Genomic DNA, 22,681 nt, shown 5'->3' with positions numbered 1-22,681 from the left:
ATGACAACCCTACCCCTCTATCTTGTTATCCAAGACACTATTTCCTATAAATAGAGTGTCTTACCTTATGTATTTCAAACATTGAATTTGGATAGTAAAGAAACTGTGCATGAGTGTTTTGTGAGACTTGAGAGTTCTCATAATGGGTCTTATCTTGATTGTGTGAGCACTTCAAACAAGTGGCGGCTCTTTCACCACTCATCTTGGAGTGTCTCCTTTCTCCAAGTGACGTGACAACCCTTCTTCTTCCATAAGCTTTCTTCATCCCTTCCTCTTTTTATCTTTCCTTTTGCGCCATCCATTCCATTCTTCTTTATGATATTATTTGTCTTTTAATTTTGGTTATCACTTGTCTTTCTTCATCTTGTGTTCCTTCCATTTTAACAATTTACTTTCATCATCATAATCACCATATTGTGTTTTTCTCATTGCCCTTTAGAAGTGAACTTTCACACTTACTTAACCACTTGGTTAAGTTCATGTCTAGTGGAGATCTTCTTTGGGTTCTCACCTTAAATTGTTAATCTAAAAAATCATGAATAAAAGAGAAACCTCTAAAATGTGTCAATCTAAAATCAACTCACATAACAAATCCACTTAAACCATTGAATACAAATAGACTTACCTCTCTCAAACTTGTCCGCATAAACCGTAGATGAACCGAAAAACACATGATTAAACTTTTTATAACTTAAAAACCTTAATTTAATTGTGTTTCTAAAAATGGTTATTAGTATTGAAAAATTGTACTTCCCTTTGTTCCTATTTATAAAACCATTTGCAAATATTTAAAATAAATCAAAATATATTTCTCATTCTTAATTTGATTTGAGAGTATAAGTCTTCATAAATATGAAAGTTTCTGTCAACTATTTTAGTTTAAATATGTATGAATAATTTTGAAATGATAATACAAGTAATTGAAAAATTTATTATTTTAAACTAATTTAACTGTTTTTTTTAAATGTGTAAATTAATTGAAAGAGTCTTGTAAATAAAGACGGAAAGTCTTGTATAAGACTCAATTTCTAATTTTAAGAATCTCATCATATCACAAAAGCTTACTCAATTGTACTCTCTTTATTTCTTTTTATATGAATTTTAAGATTGTTTTTTAGGACCAAGAAATATAATAAATTTCCTTGATTCTAATAAAATAGGTGTACACTTTCTCATTTTATTTACTTCTCAGTGCATTTAACATGATAAATTTGTGTAAATTATTTAAAAGTTAGTGGAAGGGTTAACGGTATAATAGGAAAAAAAATTAAGTGTGTTATTGAAATTTTAAGTACTCACTAAAAAGGCCCAAAGCCACCTTCAATTACAAAGGAGTCAACCTCAAAATGTGACAATGTAGGAAACTAATTGATCCAACGATAAATATTTTTGTAATTAATTTATTAAGCATAATATTCATTTATTTTACTGTCTTTAAAAAGTTTTAAGCTATTTTTTATGGTTGTCTTTTTATTATTTATAATTATAAAAAAAGATTAATTGTAATTTTCTACTTCTTTATATGTGTGTAATATTTTTAAAACATTTTAGTGGGAATTGGGGAAGAAGAATGTTGACATCCTGGATGATATGAATGATCTGATTAGAGAGTCTATGACTCACTAGACGGTTTGATAACGAGAAAATCATACGTGGAGTTTATGTTTTTATGTTTTGATGATAACAAAAACTAAATTTATGATTTACTTGTATCTATAATATTCTAAATATTGTTTTTCTACAACAACAATATTTAGTAGACAATTTGAGCGTCTACAACTTTTGTTCATGTCATACGGACTGATGAACGTGTTTGTTCCTGCCGGTTGACTCGAAACGCCTTCGTGCGCCTACGTCACGCTCACGTTCAGAATCCTTGCGTTCGCGTATGCGGTCCCTTTGATGAACACCTGAAACACAAAGACAATGGGAGCTCTAGCAGCCGTTTGCACTCCGACGCTCAAGTCAGTACTAGGGCTAGGAAATACCAAAAACTGTATACTCTTGCTCTTGTGTGTGTGTAACGGCGCAAGAGGATTCTCCCCTGACCAAGTTTGTTAACTTACTATTTATAGACTGAAAACTAGGGTTTCTTGTTTACCTGAAATGGGCCTTTCTGGCGGGCCCATCACTGTTGTTACCTTACTCTTAGGAATAACCCAGCGCGTGGGGTCCCTAACTGGAGTGCAACCTCTGACGGGATGACCACCTGGATGCCTCCTCGTGCACCTGATCTCTGGGATCACCCACCTCTGAGAGTGCCCTAGCTGTTCACGTGCCATGCATGCAGCTCACCCCTGATTGTGGCCCTTGCTGGCCATATCCTTCCAGTGGCTTTTATACTTTGTGTCACGCCTGAATGCGTCGTCCACTATACATGCATGGGCACTCGTGATCTAGGCTTCTCCCTTACTGATAACTGGTGTGTGATCTGGGATTCACTTCTCGTGGCCCATCTCTACTGTTTGGATTTCCGATGTCCGACCTCTCCACACTGCTGAGTGGCAAGTCGGTGCATCCTGATGACTGATGTCTGACCACTCTCGGCTCCTTGGCGCACGTGTTTTGCGAGGTACTGGCCCACACTGCTCGTGGGACCCGCTTACGTGGCACCAACATTACCAGTGGTTAGTCAACGCCCGGGGGCTGGTCGGTACACAAGCCCCCCAGCCTCGAGCTGTAACTCGTTCAGCGAAGAGGCTAAGTCCTTGCCCTGGGTGATCTATGTGGCTCTATGCGACAGGACATAAATACGACGCCAAAGTGACTTCTTTCCGGGCCTGTCTTATTTGTGCACACGTGTCTTGATCAACGACTAGGGTTTAACGTCGCTTGCGCTTCTTTGTTTGCTTTTAAACTCTAGAAAACGCGCGCGTCTAATCGCTTGTTACATCATTCTCCGAAACCTTTATCGTTTCACCTTCTTCCCCAAGCATTCTCACACTCCCTCCGCGGTTTTCTGTTTTCATTCGCTATCGTTTGTAGGTATGAACACTGACTCTCATTCACCCTTGTTTACTAGGTTCTGGATTGTTGAATCAAGTGTGTTCAAGCTTTTAAGAATCCAAATCCTTTGAGTTTGATGGAAGGTTGGATGTGCTTGTTGTTGCTGAGGTGCTTTAGAATAGGATCTGGGGTAGATTATATTGTGTAAATCCACTCTTGATTGAATCCAAAGCTAAAGTATTTTCAAACCTTTTTAATTGAAAGTGTTTTTCAAACTAAGTGAAAAACAACATGTTGTTTTGTCGAAACAACCGATTGTTTTACTCTTAGGTGTTTTGAAAAAGTTTGAAAACTGTTTTTGGTGGTTGACTTGCTGTCAAACCAAAACAACTGATTGATTCGCACATTCAACCGGTTGTTTGTTTTCAAATGATAACAGAAAACTGTTTTGTGTGTTGACTGAGCTTTAAATGATTTTGTAACTGAATGCACTCCTATTTTAAATGCTTTGACCATTCTTTGAAAACTATAAATAGTTTGTTCATCTTTTGTAACAAAAAAGAACTGAGATTTAATCATAGGAAAACAGATTTGAGTTTTGTCACTGGTTTTGCTTTCAAGAGTTAACGATTGCTTTGAGTTTGCTTTGATCAAGAGAGAGTGGAATAAGATTTCATTTGTATTGATTTCAGTTCATTCTGTAACAAGTGTAATCCTTCTGTACTTTGTGTAAACTCTGGTGTAGTAGGCCAAAAAGTGTTGTGTGCTCTTGAGGTTGTCAAGATCAACATTCTTGGTGGTGTATGTGCTGAGCCAAAGGAAGTGTGTTTCTTGAGGGGATCAAGGTCACTTCTTTGGTGGTGTGTGTAAGTAATCTAGGTTTGGTTACTTAATGGATTCCCAGTGGTTTATGGGAAACTGGATGTAGCTCTTGGTTTAAGAGTGAACCAATATAAACTGTTTGTGCAATCTCTCTCTCCCTTAAACTCTTTAATTTCAGTTTGTATATTTTTCAACTGGTATAAACAACCGATTGTTTCTGCGAAACAACCGATTGTTTTTCTGGTGCTGTATTAAATTGCTTTGTGTTTTTGGCTAACTGGATTCTGTATCAAGTTTTCTCAAAGGAATTTCATTCTAGACTAAAAAGTTTGCGAAAACCCCCTTTAAACCATTCTCCCCCCTCTAGTTTAAAGCCATACATTCTAACATGGATAACTGCCTGTATACTTTAATCTTCGTATCGGTTACTTTCTGTTTCTGGGTTTCCTTATGATTTAAGAAACCCTAAACTCTGGTAGATGTTGTTTCTTGTAACGTCGCGTTTGTGCTTTCCTTCCGCACGTTCGCATGGTTTATCTCGACATCTCTTGAACTTTGTGTGCAGGCATGGGTTTAACCGAGGAAAAATGGGCCAAGTTAACTGATATTCTCACTCGTATTCACGGGGTTTCTAGGGACGTGGGCACTTCTCTTCAGCATGTCCGCGCCCTCGCCGCCGCAGCGTCTTCACCCGCTCCCTGCAATCCTGGGGTTTCGGTCCCTCTTCCCGCCGTTCAACCATCTCCCACTTCCCTCTCTTGTCGGGGTAAAGCCGTGGTGATTTAGTCAGACGAGGATTCTGCTGAGGGGCCAACCTACAAGATGTTGAAGATGGATGAAGCTTCTTCTCTACCTAGTTTTAGTGTGTGTTTGATGTATAAAATAACTAGTTTGCTTTGAAGTTTGTAATAGGCTTAGATGATCTTGTATTTAGGCTTGTGTATGTGTAAGGTTGCCTTTTGCTACATGATCTATCCTAGATGCCTAACCAAGCCTAGAATAAGCACATAAAGTGGTTAAAAGTTTTTCCAAAAGCTTTCTAGAGGTTTCTTCAAAAATCAGGACTCTGCACAAAAATAAATCCGTTTCTCTGTAAAAGAACAGGTTTATTCTTTGGTTTGCTGAAAGGATTTTCGAAAGTTAGTTAGGACACCAAAGGTACGACTCAGACAGTTATTTCAGTTAGCTGAGTTGGCAGTTTTCATAAAATAAATCTGTTCAGTTTAAAACTGAATCTGTTGTTTTCATAACAGCTTTTCAAACTGTTTTTTGAAAAGAAGTTAGAAACTGTTTTCTATATAAAGAAAAGCCTCTCTCACATGAAAGGATGCTGAGAAATTACGTTTTTGACAGAGATTAAACACTTTCCATGTGAGAAGAAGGATTGAAAAGATTTTTGAAAGGTTTTCCAAAGAGATTTTCAAGTGTGCTTGTTCTAGGAAAACTTTGATCTTGGTGAAGGTGCTGGTGCAGTTCTGCAACAAATTGAACTACTGGTTTTGAGTTCTTGCATCTTCTTTTCAGGTGTTATCTTTCCTTTATTCTGGTTTGTAAAAGTGTAAGTGTTAGTCACTCCTTGATAGGGTTTCTTGGAGTGCAAGGTGTGCTGAAATAGGGTTTTTCAGCATTGGTTGTATTGTTCTTGTAGTGTTCAAGAACTGCTGTGTTTGTAAGTGATTGATACTGTTTTTAGTGGATTCCACCTTGGAGTAAGGTGAAACTGGATGTAGCTCTGTATGAGTGAACCGGTATAAAAACTTGCTTGTCTTTCCCTTTCATCCCTGCACTCGCTTCAGGTTTTTGCTTAATTCTGTCAAGAACTAAATCTGTTCTTTTGAAATCAAATATGTTAATTCTGGGTTTAATAAAAACTATTCTTCTTGATCTGTTAAAGTTCTCTAAACACTAACAAGGTATTTGTATATGAGGTTTTAATTGGTTTATGAACAAATAGTCTTATTCATTGAAACCTGACAAAGATTCATTCTCTTTAAAACCTTTTGCTGAATGAACTTGGTTGATTTCTTGGCATAATCTGTATTCCTCAAATTGATAAAATCTAACCAATCTGATTCTGTTATATCTCTCTGTTTGATTGCAATTTTAACCTGAACAAGTTCAAATTGTGTTAGACTGTTCTGAAGAACCAATCTGTTTCTTTTAAAAACAATCTGTTCTTTTTTCCTCTGATATACTAAGAACTGCTTGCATTTGCGAAAATTTTATATGTTCAATTCACCCCTCCTGATGGCATTTTCATGAAGTTCTTCTTGAATCAATGTAGAGTATGGGGCGGAAGCAATGAATGAGAGTGAGCAAGATCCTCCTAAGAGTGGTGTTGATCTTGTAGGTGCATGATAGGTATGGGTATTGAGTGGTTCGGCCAGCTCAAGGGAAAAGATGAAGGAATTGAAGTTTAGAGCCTAGGATTCTAGGGAGAAGCAAAGTTGAGCACAAATGGGCAGCATAACTTTACTCACAATAAACTTGAAAATACAAGGTGTAGGCTCCTCCTTTTATAGGCTAAGGAGGACCATAATGCAACCCTAATGCTAGCCAAATGAAATGTAAATGTGAAGCACATGGGTGCACATGGCACATGGGTGCACAAATGAGCACATGGGGAGGGGTGTGTCTAGTTTTGGAGGCTTGGCTTTCATCGTGTGGTGAGCTTGGGCCCTCCTCCATCATCCCCTCCCTCTTGAAAAGGATTTGTCCTCAAATCCAAAGCTTTTGCTTTTGAGGGGGCTTGTTGTGGCTGGATGATGTCCATCATCTCCTCCTTCGGGAAAAGATCTATCCTCAGATTTGCTAACTTGATCTCGGATAGCAGCCTCTTGCTTCGTCAAGGTGTGTCCTCCCGGATCAAATATCAACCTATGAGAATCTTGAAACAAAGCAAAGGAGTTAGAGTGAGTATTTGGAGAACAATTAATTGTGTGAAGTTGCCATCTTTGTTTTTCTCTTGTTTTGGTCAACTTCTCACAATGCTTCCCTTTTGATGGTTGTAGGTGCCTTCTAATCCTCTTATGTTTTCTAAAATTTCCAAAAGTAGTTACTTTTTCCTTAGGCATAATCCCTTTAGGAAATGGTGACAACTTTAAAAAGGCAAGAGGACTATGTTCACATACAACTTCAAATGGAGAGATATGAGTAATCTTGTGGACTACTCCATTGTATGCATGATTATAAGGAAAAAGATTCTTATCCCAAGAATTGTGGGTGTCCCTCATGATTTCGTGAAGCATAGAAGGGAGAGCTATGTTTTCAAATTTTGGAGCTCTATCCCTTATTTTTGAAAATAAATCATGGAGGCTTGTCACTTTTCTTAAGAAGAGTTTATCCACTTCCATGAAAATGGAATCAAAACCTTTTGTTGTCCTAGGAAGATCTAATATGAAATTTAGGCTTATGTCTTCCCAAGGATCATTTGCAAAAGGTGAAGGAGTATAGAGTTCATGAGACATCGCCTTAGATGTATTTTTAAAACACGGAATGTATCTAGGGTAATGTCTTTGAACATCTTTTCTCATGGGTGACATTAATTTTCCTTTTAAAAGCTCTAGAGTTTTATCAACTCTAATTTGACCCATGAGTTCTCCTTCATGAAGAATTTCTCTTTTATGTGTGAAGGTAGTCTCGTTGATACAACCTTTGTTCATGGAAATTTCAATTCGTTGCAAAGGTTGTCTCAATAAGACATGACAAGTTTCTTTAGGCACTACTTCATATAAAAAATTGTCTTTGTAGATGCCTATAGATGACTTGACCTTCACTTGGTGATATCTTGGCATGTATGTAAAATAATCTACTATATTTTTATCTATGCAAGCCTTTTTTAAGGATTCTTCTTTTTTTTCTAGGCTTGCAAGTGTTCCTTTACAAAAGGTAAGGCTAGGTTGTTCAACAAGAGGTATATTTTCAAATGTATTTTCAACTTTTCCTTCTTGTTGAATGACCTTGTGGGAAGGAACACTCTTCTCCCACGCCTTTTGTTTCCCAAGGGTTTTCTCTTGCTTTTCTATTTTTACATTTTCTTCACTCTCACTAGCTTCTTTTTCTTGGCTACTATTCTCATCTTTGTCCCTTAAGATCATAGATCTTTCATTGAAACATTGAGATGCTAATTGATCATTGCCAAGGTATTCTAAACATGGAATTTCTCTAGCTTGAGTGTGAGAGATATGCTTGGTTAGGTTTTCTTGTCTCTCTTTCCTAGCTCTCCTAGGGAATTGTTGATGATATTCATTTTTCCTAAGACTTTCTTCCCCAAGATAATCATGATGTTTAGAGCTAGATGCATGAGAATGTAATTTTTTTGAAAATTGAGACTTCTCATTCTTTGCTTTAGTCAATTCATTAGTTTTGATCTCATTCTCCAATTGTTTAGATGAAATTGATTGAATATCCTTAGTAAGTTGTTTCAAAAGAGATTTCAAGGATTTTACTTCACTTTCTATAGACTTTGGAGAGTGAGAAGAAGAAGACATGGCTAAAACTTTGTGTATATAGGTGTTTTACTTTGAGAAAGTTTAGGAAAGTTAAAGAGAGTAGTTTTCCAGGTAAGGGAGGTGAGTCACAAAGGACTACTTAAGTACCAAGCCTTTTCCTTGCCAAAAACTATCCCCCAATATCTTCACACAAGACTTTCTCTTAGTGAAACACTTAGAACACAAATGCAAGAAAACATGCAAGAAAACAATGTAAGCTAACTATGCAACAAAGCTAGTCGGTTTAGAACAAAAATTAAACAAAATTAAACATGCAAAACGTAGCTATGAAAGCAAAAGAAAAACAATTACAAACAAGTAACAATTACTAATCAAGAAGGCTATACTATTCGGCCCTAGGTGAGGCTTCTTGGACACTTTGAGCCCTTGAAGACACACTCACCGTCTAGACGTAATTAACAAGGTAATTAACAATAAACCAAGTTGCAAAGGAAATAAGAGAACTCCCTTTGTTGATCCTCTTTTGATTAGTGCACTTCCTTGTTGTCTTTGATTGTTGATCTTCCAAGTGTTTGTAGTGTTTATTTCAAGAATGTTTGTTTCGGCTTTGACCTTGTCTTCTCCTAAGAATGATGGCCTTTAATCCTCCAATTTCCAGCACCTAGCAAAGGGCTAAACCTTAACCAAATCAAGTTCCCATTCACATAAGCACCAGAGAAGAATTAAATTCCAGCACCCAAATTAGAGGTCAAAGAACAAAAGCAAGAAACAAATTTAATTGAATAAAACAGTACCACCAAAAGGATTTAGATTGTGACAACTAGAAAGAGAGTCAAGTAATTAAAGCAAACAAATAAAGGTACTCAAATAAAGGTTGGCACACAAAAAGAATTCCTAAAGAAAAGCACTAGATTAGATGACCAAATAAAAAAAAAACAGCACCACTGGAAAATGTTGTGAGCCAGAAAACGTGTTTGTTCCCCGATTTATGCTGATCTTTATTTTTGGAATTTGGCTCTAAAATTTGTTATGCAAGATATTCAGGATCTTATCTAAAATCTGGCTTTGGATTCACTCAAAACGGATGCACCATTTTTTTTTAATAAATTTTGCAAAATTGGTGTTCGGTTAGGCCAGCTGGAGCGCTTCAGATTTGCACTCTGATCTTAAAAGATTTATCATTTTTTTTCTGTTGCTTCTTTTGACCTAATTCTTTTTTTGTCTTTTCTATAACACTTTAAACTTGCATTTTCCAGAAAATCAGAATTTTACTATGGGTGGAAATATTTTTCTGGGTTAAAACAGCCAAAACAGAGAAGGTGTAAACAGGGGAATCTGAAAACTGGAAACAAAAACAGCAAGATACCAAAGTTTAGACACAATGGAAATTTGTGAAATAGAATTGTGTACGATCTAAACACAATATGAACTCAAACTAAAAATTAAAAAGGCACCAAAGGAGCAAAGAACAGCAGATTCAAGCAAAATAAAGAGACCCAAAATCAAGAAACAATTAAGCCAAATAAAAGGACTACTATGAATTGTTGACAATATGGATGAACATGACTTGACAAAACATGTATAGATTCAGAAAATTAAAGACTCAAAGCATAATATGAACCAAAATAATGAAAGCAATAAAGACTCAAAGCCTAAAAGAAAATAGCAACACAAAGGTGTATGGAATCCTATCACAAATTGCACAAGAACTTGTTCAAGATCAAATGAACAAGAGTGCTTCGGTTAGATCTTCCACAAAGCACACCAAGAACAAATTAAAATGTAAAAAACAGCAAGACAAGTAAGGAAAGTAAATGACAATATGAAATAAAGAAGAACTAAAATTTAAAAGACAAGGAGCTACTCATCTTGAAGAACCAAAGCTCATGATACCAAATGATGGCATTTTCATGAAGTTCTTCTTGAATCAATGTAGAGTATGGGGCGGAAGCAATGAATGAGAGTGAGCAAGATCCTCCTAAGAGTGGTGTTGATCTTGTAGGTGCATGATAGGTATGGGTATTGAGTGGTTCGGCCAGCTCAAGGGAAAAGATGAAGGAATTGAAGTTTAGAGCCTAGGATTCTAGGGAGAAGCAAAGTTGAGCACAAATGGGCAGCATAACTTTACTCACAATAAACTTGAAAATACAAGGTGTAGGCTCCTCCTTTTATAGGCTAAGGAGGACCATAATGCAACCCTAATGCTAGCCAAATGAAATGTAAATGTGAAGCACATGGGTGCACATGGCACATGGGTGCACAAATGAGCACATGGGGAGGGGTGTGTCTAGTTTTTATGCTCACCCCCTCCATGGTCTTTCTAGAATGTTCACACAAATATGCTTTCTACACTACTCTAATTACTAAGCACCCCTAATGGGCCTTTATGTAACAATTACAAAGGTCTTCTCTTCCCAAAACCGTAGCTTTGACCCATGTGTATGTGAAGCTAGACGGTCTAGAAGGAATCCTCATCATGGCCTAGACGCTCCTTATGTAGCTGCTCCTCATCATGGCCTAGACGGTCCTCTTCATGGGCTAGACGCTCCTTTTTGAGTCTAGACGCTCCTCATCATAGGCTAGACCGTCTAGTCTTGGAGGCTTGGCTTTCATCGTGTGGTGAGCTTGGGCCCTCCTCCATCACCTCCCCTCTTGAACTTAGACACTAATAGACCTAACACAAGAAACCTAAACCTACTGACCTGACTGGAGACGTTCTGGATGCTTACGACGAGGGATTTAAGGATGTTGTCGCTCAAGTTGCTTGTGTGCATCCAGAAGTGGACACTACACCCTTTTCTGCGTCGAACTTGGTTGATAATGGGAAGATTGTTCCCAGGGTCTTTCCTTGACTTGTATTGACGCACAAACTCTTTTATCTGCTTGCTACTTTTATTGTCTGAACTCATATCTGCTTCATTTCTATATGTTAAACTATATTTTGATCCTTATAACTGCTCCTGTCGTGGTGCCTGGCGCCACGATATTTCCTTGGATGTTCTGTTGCATGTTCCCCTTATCGTGAGGGGAGGTTTTAACTGTGAACTGGGTTGTTCCGTCTTGGCGTTCTTCGCAAGGGAAACAAACTCTTAACTGTCTTCGTCTTCGCTTAAAGGTGCAGAGGTTTTATCTGTCGAATTATCTCATTTTTCCTTGGCACTTTCACTCACGAGGGGAGGTGTTCTAACCTACCTCTCTGCTCGCAAGACTTCTAGCGCAAGAGAAATTAATTCTTAACTGACCTCAGCTTCCCTCGAGGGCGAAGGGGTTTTAACTGATAACTGACCTCAGCTTCGCTCGAGGGCGAGGATGATTTAACTATTAACTGACCTTAGCTTCGCTCGAGGGTGAAGAGGATTTAACTATTAACTGACCTCAGCTTCGCTCGAGGGCGAGGAGGATTTATCTGGCGAACTATTTCGTTCAGCCTCGACGCTCTCACTTGAGTGGGGAGGTGTTCTCTGCGAACCTACCTCTCCGCCTACGAGGCTTCTAACGCGAGGAAAACAACTGCTTTACTGACCTCAGCTTCGCTCGAGGGCGAGGAGGATTTAATTGATAACTATTACGTTTAATCTTAGTGCTCTCACTCGAGTGGGGGGGTGTTCTTTGCGAACCTACCTCTCCGCCTACGAGGCTTCTAATGCGAGGAAAAACAACTGCTTTACTGACCTCAGCTTTGCTCGAGGGCGAGGAGGATTTAACTGGTGAACTATTTCGTTCAACCTTGGCGCTTTCACTCGAGAGGGGAGGTGTTCTCTACGAATCTACCTCTCCGCTCACAAGACCTCTAACGCAAGGAAAACAAGTTCTTAACTGAATTGTACATAACTCGGGAAAAATACTTCAATTATCTGGGGACCTCATTAAAAAACCCTTGTAAGGGAAAAAATTGTCCTCTAATACCACGTACAATATTCCTGTTTGACTGAAATAAACTTGTAGTCGGCTACGTTCCGTGTATGAGGAACCGAGCCTTGCTTCAACGCCTAAACATGCGCGCTTCATTCCCAAAGATCTTTGTTTTCCTGGGGGAATTGGTCCGCACGGGGGAGAGCGGGTGTGATGGTACCTGAAGTTTCTCTCCAGGCTCTTAACATACTCTGCTTCCCCTGGTTGTAAGACCCTGAAATTGACATTGCCTTTGTTCGGGGGCCGAACCGATCGCCTAGTCAATCATCACTAGTTATCCCGGTTTCGGTCTCTAAGGTCTTCTCAACCGGGGCTTGCACCGTTTGATCGGGAACGTTTCTTAAGTTGGAGATTCTCTCTCCAATCTCTCTTTCCCTAGGGTTGCCAAACGGATTAGATTTGGTCCTGCGAGCGATTTCTGCTATGGCCTCGTCGGGTTTTTCTGGTTCTTGCTGGTGGGACAATGTTTTGTATCGTGCCCTACGGTGGGCACCAAATGTTCTTTCCAGTTGACTCGAAACGCCTTCGTGCGCCTACGTCACACTCACGTCCAGAGTCCTTGCGTTCGCGTATGCGGTCCCTGTGATGAACACCTGAAACACAAAGACAATGGGTGATGTGATTCCACTAGCACAATTAGAATGATTCTTGACATTCTTAGGAATCATCTTGAGTTGGTTATGAGCTAGGCACTTTATCATAGAATTGGATCAAGGTTCTATGAACAAGAACTCACCAAAACTAGTGCCAAAACACAAACTCATATGGAAGTTCCAATTATTGTCAAATTGAACCGATTAAAAAGAGAGGAAAAGCAATTGCACCGAATAGAATTGACTTAGAATTGAAATGAACTGAACAAAATGAACTAAAAGGCAAGAATACTGAAAAGAAGTGCTGGAAATGTAAAAGCACCGAACCAAAATTCAAAATAAAAGAAGAACAACAGCTGGAAAATGAAAGTGCCAAACCAAAATACAAGAACACAAGCTTAAGACATGAATATCAAAAGAGAAGGAAGGAAGGAGAGGAGAAAGCTCATGAAGATGGAAGAATGGTTGGATGATCACGCCACTAGGAGGATGAAGACTCCAAGATAAGTGTGCAAGCCGCCACTTGAGGTAACCATGGAACCATCAAGATAAGACTAGTGAAGAAGGCACAAAGCTCTCCAATGCTCTCTCAAAAATTGAGTATAGTTTCTTTAGTCTAAATTCAAATCTGAATTGTACAAGCTAAGCACCTTTATTTATAGCCTAGAGGTGCTGAAAAATAGGTGGGAAATTTCAAATAAACTCATTTGAAATTCCCACAAAAAACAAGTCACATGGGAGGTGTGACCTTTTTCTACTATGACACCTCCTAAAAACTATACCTACACCACTCTCCTAAGTCACATGGACAATGTGACTTTATTTTACATTTTCACACTCCTTTATTTAATAACCACACCTCCTAAAACTATACAAGAGTATTTCAAAGCTTGGCCTTGCCCCTCATGGGATGGACTTGGGCTCTTTGGGCTTTGGCCTTCTTGGGTTTGGGTTTGGGCTTTGGGCTTGGGCCTCATCTTTATTTTATGTCTTCTTTTAATTTTGAGAAGACTAGAAGGAAGAACTTCAAATGTGAGGGTGGATGTCCTCTTCCTCCATTAATAAAAGCCTCCTTTATTTGATTCTCATCATACTCCTCGAGTTGGAGAGAATTCGTCCACGAATTTTGAATCCCTGCATATAACAAAGTCAGTTTAGTTTTACAAGTAAAAGTGGAAGAAAAATGTAAACATGACTTAGCATTTGTAAATAATGGGATTTCAGAAAAGGAGGTTCTATAAATCGACCAAGTTGGAAAAAGTTGTTTGGGAATGATGTGATGTTTTGGAAAAAGGCCTCTTAAATGGTGACAACCATTAGAAGGTATGAACAAATCATCCCTAACATATTTTAACCAAGATGGTGGTGAAATAGGAACCTTGGGTAATGAAAAAGATAAGGAAGGAAAACACCTTGGAGGCGAAAGGATAAGACCCATGTCAACTTGGCCTTCTTTGTCTTTTTCTTTTTTACTTGAGGTAGGTGGGTGAGCTAGGTCTTGTTTTTCCTTGTTGATCTTTAAGATTTGTTTTTGTGGACAATGAAGAGCTATGTGCCCAAAACCTAAACATTTAAAACATTTGATATTTGAAGTTTTGGTAGGTGACTTAGGGATGATTTGTTCCAAAGGCTTCCTCAAGGACATAGGATGGTAGATGAATACTTTCAAGATTTTCAAACAACTTTGACTAAAATGAATATACATGCTAATGAAGAGTCAAAGATAAAATGATTTGTACGTGGTTTGAGAAGAGATATTAGAGAATTTGTAGAATTAAATGAGTACTCTTCTTTAAAGAAAGTGTTTCACAAAGCCATCAAGGTGGAATCCTATCTTTTGAAAACAACTTTCTATAATACTCATCATGATGATTTCTACAACTCTTCTAGGAAGGATGCCAACAAAATTTCTACTCAAAATTCTCCTTCCAATTTTTCCAAACAAACCTTGTTTCCAAAAAAAGTTTCTACTACAAATCCTTCTACTCCTAACTCACCTACCAAAACATCAAATATCAAATGTTTTAAATGTTTAGGTTTTGGGCACATAGCTCTTCATTGTCCATAAAAGCAAATCTTAAAGCTAAACAAGGTAAAACAAGACCTCACTCACCCACCTACCACAAGTAAAAATGAAAAAGACAAAGAAGGCCAAGTTGACATGGGTCTTATACTTTCACATCCAAGGTGTTTTCCTTCCTTATCTTTTTCATTACCAAAGGTTCTTACTTCACCACCATCTTGGTTTAAAAATGTTAGGGATGATTTTTTCATACCTTCTAATGGTTGTCACCATTTAAGAGGACTTTTTCCAAAAGATATCATCATTCCTAAACAAATTTTTCCAACTTGGTCGTTTTATAAAACCTCCTTTTCTAAAATCCCATTGTTTCCAAATGCTAAGTCATGTTTTCCTTTTTCTTCCACTTTTAACTGTAAGAATAAACTGACTTTGTTATATGCAGGGATTCAGAATTCGTGGACGAATTCTCTCCAACTCGAGGAGTATGATGAGAATCAAATAAAGGAGGCTTTTATTAATGGAGGAAGAGGACATCCACCCTCACATTTGAAGTTCTTCCTTCTAGTCTTCTCAAAATTAAAAAGAAGACATAAAATAAAGATCAGGCCCAAGCCCAAGCCCAAGAAAGCCAAAGCCCAAAGAGCCCAAGTCCATCCCATGAGGGGCAAGGCCAAGCTTTGAAATACTCTTGTATAGTTTTAGGAGGTGTGGTTATTAAATAAAGGAGTGTGAAAATGTAAACTAAAGTCACATTGTCCATGTGACTTAGGAGAGTGGTGTAGGTATAGTTTTTAGGAGGTGTCATAGTAGAAAAAGGTCACACCTCCCATGTGACTTGTTTTTGGTGGGAATTTCAAATGAGTTTATTTGGATTTTCCCACCTATTTTTCAGCACCTCTAGGCTATAAATAAAGGTGCTTAGCTTGTACAATTCAGATTTGAATTTTGATTAGAGAAACTATACTCAATTTTTGAGAGAGCATTGGAGAGCTTTGTGCCTTCTTCACTAGTCTTATCTTGATGGTTCCATGGTTACCTCAAGTGGCGGCTTGCACACTCATCTAGGAGTCTCCATCCTTCTAGTGGCATGATCATCCAACCATACATCCATTTTCATGAGCTTTCTCCTCTCCTTCCTTCCTTCTCTTTTGATATTCATGTTTTAAGCTTGTGTTCTTGTGTTTTGGTTCGGCTAGTTCATTTTCCAGCAGCTGTTCTTATTCTTTTTCATGTTTTGGTTCGGTGCCTTTACATTTCCATCACTCCTTTTCAGCTTTCTTGCCTTTTAATTCATTTTAATCGGTTCATTTCTGTTCTTAGCCATTTCTATTCGGTGCATTTGCTTTTCCTCTCATTTTTGTTCGGTTCAATTTGACAATATGTGGAACTTCCATATGAGTTTGGATTTGGTGCTAGTTTTGGTGAGTTCTTAACTTAGAACATTGATCCAATTCTAAGAAAAAGTGCCTAACTATTGTCCAACTCAAGTTTATTCCTAAGAATGTCAAGAATCATTCTAATTGTGCTAGTGGAATCACATCAAAGTCCATAAAAACTTCGTACCTCATTGACATTGGTGGGTGTAGGCTAATGTTGAATTGCTGCAACTTTTGTTTGATCTACATGCACCCCTTTATGACTTACCACAAACCCTAGGAAGTCTATATGATCTAATGCAAAGAAACATTTAGCATGATTAGCATATAACTTCTCCTTCCTAAGAGTTTCTAAGACTTGTCTAACATGTGACTCATGATCTTCTAAAGACAAGCTATATATAAGAATATCATCAAAGTAAACCACAACAAACTTGCCAATGAATGCTCTTAATACATGATGCATGAGTCGCATGAAGGTACTACGAGCATTAGTCAACCCAAAAGGCATGACTAACCACTCATATAAACCAATTTGGTCTTAAAAGCGGTTTTCCATTCATTGCCATGTTTAATTCGAATTTGATTGTAACCACTCTTAAGATCAATTTTGGAAAATATTTTAGACCCATGTAATTCATCCAACAAGTCATCTAACCTAGGAATGGGATGCCTATATTTGATGGTAATGTTATTTATAGCGCGACAATGTGTACACATCCTCCATGTCCCATCTTTTTTTGGGACAAGTATGACAGGCATAACACATGGGCTCATGCTATCATGTACCCACCCCTTAGCTAATAAATCTTCAACTTGTTGTTGAATTTCTTTGGCCTCTTGGGGATTGGTCCTATATGCAGGGCGATTTGGTAAAGAAACCCCGGGCATGAAGTCTATTTGGTGTTCAATCCCTCTTAGAGGTGGTAAGCCTTTAGGAGGATCTTGAAACACATCTTCATATTCCTTTACCACATTGTCCAAACATGTGGGACTATCCTTAGCCGACTCACATTCAATAGTTCTAGGAATAGCTAAAAAAATAGGCTTTTGAGTAACTATTACCTTTTTAACTTGTTGTGAAGATATGAGAAGGCTTCTCTTGGAACTTTTTTTATCATTTTCTTTCTCTCTCTTTTCTCTCATTTTGACTTAGTCCTCATGAACTTCCTTTGGAGAGAGAGACTTAAGAATGACTTTGTGCCCATGGAAGTTAAAAGACATTTTGTTGGTAAAGCCATCATGAAAAACTTTTCTATCAAATTGCCATGGCCTACCTAAAAGAATATGTGTGGCTTCCATTGGGACAACATCACACAAGACCTCATCTTTATATTTACCAATAGAAAATGTAATGAGGACTTGCTTGTTAACAACAATCTCACCTACCTCACTTAACCATTGTAATTTGTAGGGCTTGGCATGAGAGATGGTAGATAATCCAAGCTTGTCTACCACTCTTGTGCTTGCCACATTAGCACAACTCCCCCCATCCACAATCAAAGAGCATACCCTATCATTAATAAGACACCTTGAATGAAAAATATTTTCTCTTTGAGTTTCATCAAAAGGTTTTAAAACTTGTCCAAGTATGCGTCTTATTACTAATAGGTCACCCTCATGTGGGCTTTCACTCTCACTCTCACTTGGGGATCTAGAAGGTGAGGAATGTCTAGAAGATTCAGACTCATGCTCACTACCCTCTACCCCATCATGCATATACATATTTCGTTTAGAAGGGCAATTAGAAGCAATATGTCCATAGCTTAAGCATTTAAAACACTTCTTACTAGACGATTTAGTTGGTGATTTAGGCCTAGAAGTGGAAGTGGAAGGCTTAGAATCTATAGGTTTGAAAGTAGAGTCCTTAGAAGGGAGATTTGAAAAAGAGCTATTTTTATTTTTCCAAGAAGAGTGGTAGTAGCTATCTTTAGAAGAATTTTTGAAAGCATTTTTCCTTGTAAGTTGATTTTCAATTTTACTAGCAAGGTGAACTACATTTTGCAATGAAGAATATTCTTGTAGCTCTACCACGTCTTGAATGTCCCTTCGAAGGCCACTAACAAACCTAGCTATCTTAGCTTCCTCACTCTCATCCATATGAACTCTTAGTAAAAGCGTGTCTAATTGTTTAAAGTAATCATCCACACTTAGCGTGCCTTGATGAAACCGTTGGAGTTTCAACAATAGGTCTTTCCTAAAGTGTGGAGGCACAAATCTAGCGCGTAGCAAGCTTTGAAATCATCCCAAGAGACCACGGGCGGTCTCTTGTGTAGGTCAATGTCCAAGAGAGTTTGATGCCACCATTGCATGGCATAGTCTAAGAATTCTAAAGATGCTAATCTAACCCTATGATCATCAATAACCCCATTTACATCAAATATTTGCTCAACCTTTGCCTCCCACCCTAAGTACACATTAGGATCACTTTCACCACTAAAGCTAGGAAGTTTTACATTAGGTGAATAAGGGCCAGCCACATGTTGGCGCCTCTCTTCATGGTGATGGTGCCTTGGCCGTGCATTGTCTTCATAATATCCATGAGAAGAATGAGAATGCCTTGAAGAATGCCGAAGAGGAGGATGATGTCTTCTCTCCCGGTTTTGATGGACTTCTTCACGGCTTAACTCCAAGCTTTGGAGCCTTGCCTCCATTTGTCTTATCACATCAAGATATTGAGCATTTGATTGTCTAGCATTCTTTAAATCTTCAAAGAGAGCTGCCTTTTGAGGTGAGCAAGGTTTGGAGGATTCTCCACTAGAAAAATTAGACATGATAAAAAAAAAAATACAAAAAACAGAAACAAACAATTAAAGAAACTTGTTAGCAAAATAAAGCAATATGTAGCTTGCTGGAAAAGGCCAAAAGAATGTATTCAAACCACTCCAAGAAAAGTTTTCTTTCCTTAACCAAGCCTCTCTTGTGGATTGGATGAGCTTCAAATGAAAAATGTCAAAGCAAACCACACTTACTTAAGAACAAGTCACCACAAAACTTAGAGGAAATAATGAAGACAAACAAGAAAAGGTATAAGCAAGAAAAGCTAAACCAAAACAGAATGCAAGATATGACAAAACTAGAAAAGAATATGAACTAAAAGACAAGCAAGAAAATTAAGGAACTCAATGAAAAAGAAGGCACACAAAAGATACCTAAAGAAAAGCACTAGAGTAGATGAAGAAAACAAAAACAAGCTACTGGAAAATATTTTTTATGCAAACTGTGCTTGATGTTCACTGATTTAACTGGAATGATATAGAGTGAACTGGATTATGAAATTTAAACCACAGAAACTTCGAGATGTTAATTCAATAATGGCACTGGAATTACTTAAAAGCAGTAAGCCAATTAATTGAGATAAATTTTTCAAAATCGCTGCCAGATTACCGTATTTTGTTCGGCAGAATTGTACACTTGTTGTATTTTATTTATCATTTTTTGTGTACTTTGAATTTTTGAGTACTTCTTTTTTCTATGCTTTTATAACACTTTGAAGAACACAAATCCAGAATTTCAGAATTTTCGAGAGAGTAAATCAATTGCAATAAGGAAAACAGTGAGCACGTTTTCAGAAAACAGAGGAATCCTAATAGGAATGAAAAACAGAATTATGAACTAGCAAAGACATAATGGAAAATGATGTATATGAACTTGTATAGGTCTAGAATACAAGTATGAACTCAATTCTAAAACAGAAAATGCACAAAGGATCAAATCTCAAACTCAGAAAATTATATGACACCAAAGCAAGAAACAAAAAATTCAAGAAAAGTACTACAAGAAGTGATGACAATTATGGAAAAACAAGACTAAGACAAAACTTGTATGGATTCAAAAAGGAAAATACTCAAACATATGATAGGCAACATAAAGAAAACATCAATAAAACTCAAATAAGCCTAAAAGCCAGAATTACTAATCACAAAACAGAATCAAAGTGTCCAGCAACTCAAAAAAAAATTTGCACAAAACCATAGCTCTAGATACCACATGATATGAGTTGCATTGAACATAGACACTTTAGAACTCTTGAAAACAACATTATAGGAGAAGGATAACAACATTTAAAGGATCAAAGAGTGCTTAGAACAAAGGAAACGAAATCAAAATCACAAAAACAACAAGCTGAAAACAGAATGGTTGCAAAGAAGCTTAAGGAGTCATCAATGGAGACCAAGCCTTCCAAAATGATGATCCAAACTCATTAAGAGTGCTATTTCCTTTTACACAACCATGGAACATGATATAAACGCAATTGAAAACAGAAAACACCAAGAACCGAACAGAAATTGAAGAACAAGCTAAGAAACACAAAATCAAACAGTGAAAAGGATGAAGAACACTAAAACATTTGAAACTACCGATTGAAATTACAAGAGATGAAAGAATGAACACTTATTGAGTGAAGCTTGCTGGATTTGAGAATTTGGAACTGCATTCACGCCACTTGGAGTCTTGTTCCAAGATAAGTGAAAGGTTGCCGCCACTTGAAGCTCACCATTGGCACCCAAGATAAGGCAAAGGAAGAAGAAGACAACAAAACTCACAATTTCTCTCTAAACTTGAGTATAGTTTCTCTACTTCTATTTTCCAATTCTAAAATTACAAAGGAAAGTACCTTATTTATAGCCTAAGAGGTGCTGAAATGAGAAGCCAAATCAAATGCAAATTCCCTCCTAAATGACACTAAAATGGCGCCAACTAGAGCATGAGGAAGGTGTGACTTCCTTCCTAGTTTTGGCACCTCCTATATGACATCTACACCCCCCTAACAAGTCACATGGACAAAGTGACTCTCTCTAATACATTCACACCTATTTATTTAATATCCGCACCCCTACTCTATACAATAGAAATAAGAAGAGTCATCTTTTGATACTCTTGTCCCAAAGCTCTTGCCATGCTCCTAGTGACTCGTTGGGCTTGGGCCCCTTGTTGGGCTTGGGCTTCATGGACTTGAGCTTCCTCTACTTGGTTTCCATCATAATAAATAGGTGTGAATGTATTAGAGAGAGTCACTTTGTCCATGTGACTTGTTAGGGGGGTGTAGATGTCATATAGGAGGTGCCAAAACTAGGAAGGAAGTCACACCTTCCTCATGCTCTAGTTGGCGCCATTTTAGTGTCATTTAGGAGGGAATTTGCATTTGATTTGGCTTCTCATTCCATCACAAGGTCACTTTCTTGGTTGTGTTGTAAGTGATCTAGGTTTGATTGCTTAGTGGATTTCCTCAGTGGTTTCTGAGAAGACTGGATGTAGCTCTGGGTTTAGAGTGAACCAGTATAAACATCTGTGTGCATTCTCTCTCTCCTTAATCTCTTTAAATTCAGTTTTAATATTTGCAAACTGGTATAAACAACCGATTGTTTCTGCGAAACAACCGATTGTTTTTCTGGTGTTGTTGTTTTTGCTTTGTGTTTTGGCAAACTGAATTTCTTATCATTTGTTTCTTGAAGAAATTTTATTCTTGGCTTAAAAGTTTGCGAAAACCCTCTTTAAACAATTCACCCCCCGTCTAGTTTAAAGCCATCCATTCGAACAATTGGCATCAAGAGCTTGGTTCTTGAAATTTATTCAAGTGTGATCCTAAAACTTTTTTTTTTTAAATGGCTGATAGACTACCTTTTGGGGAAGGTGCTTCAATCAATAGACCACCTCTGTTTTGTGGTTTGAACTACCAATTTTGGAAAGTGAGAATGAAAATCTTTATGGAATCACTTGGCAAAGGAATTTGGGATGCAATTGAAAATGGTCCTTTTATCCCAAAGTTAGAAAACGATGGATCTATCATTGAAAAGCCTTGGTCTCAATGGACTGATTCAGAAAGCAAGAAGGCCAAATTCGATTGCATTGCCAAAAATATAATAACCTCTGCTTTATATTCAGATGAGTTTTTCAGGGTCTCTCAATGCAAATCATCAAAAGAAATGTGGGACACCTTGGAGGTAACTCATGAAGGTACAAATGAGGTAAAGAGAGCTAGGAAGTATACTCTAATCCAAGAGTATGAGATGTTCAGAATGCTCAAAGGTGAAACAATTGCTGAAGTGCAGAAAAGATTCACGCACATAATCAATCATCTCATGAGCCTTGACAAGACCTTTGAAAAGGAAGAGCTAAACATCAAGATTTTAAAATGTCTTCATAGGGCATGGCAACCTAAGGTAACTGCTATATCCAAATCTAAAGATCTAACATCCTTGAGTATGGCTTCTTTGTTTGGCAAGCTTAGGGAACATGAGTTAGAAATGAATCGACTCAATGTTCAAGAAAGCGAAGACAAGTACGCAAGGAGCATAGCCTTAAAAGCTTCCAAGCACAAAGGCAAACAAGAATCCAGTGATGATAGTGATGAGGAAAACCTTAGCTTGCTGTCAAGAAAGTTTAGCAAATTCTTGAAAAGGAACCGCAACAAGGACAACAACAAAGATAGGTATGGAAACTAGAAATCTAATGATTTTAATTCAAATAACTATAATTGTTTTGGTTGTGGTGAGCAAGGTCACCTAAAGGCAGATTGTCCAAACAAAATCAAGGAGAAGAAGTCTAGCAACAAGG

The 22,681-nt window shown here is 37.7% G+C and overlaps 1 protein-coding gene across 1 annotated transcript; it reads right to left on the bottom strand.

Moving 5' to 3' along the window:
• Positions 1-18,303: 18,303 nt before the first annotated feature.
• LOC137829184 (uncharacterized) lies at positions 18,304-18,897 on the bottom strand. The gene has a single exon (XM_068635980.1). It carries the CDS (start codon positions 18,895-18,897, stop codon positions 18,304-18,306), a length of 594 nt encoding a protein of 197 aa, XP_068492081.1.
• Between the last annotated feature and the right edge of the window lie 3,784 nt (positions 18,898-22,681).

The sequence above is a fragment of the Phaseolus vulgaris genome, chromosome 7 (genome assembly GCF_000499845.2).
Source record: "Phaseolus vulgaris cultivar G19833 chromosome 7, P. vulgaris v2.0, whole genome shotgun sequence".
NCBI lineage: Eukaryota > Viridiplantae > Streptophyta > Magnoliopsida > Fabales > Fabaceae > Phaseolus > Phaseolus vulgaris.
Note: the sequence above shows the minus strand (reverse complement) of the source record. Positions and strands in the feature narration are given on the sequence as shown.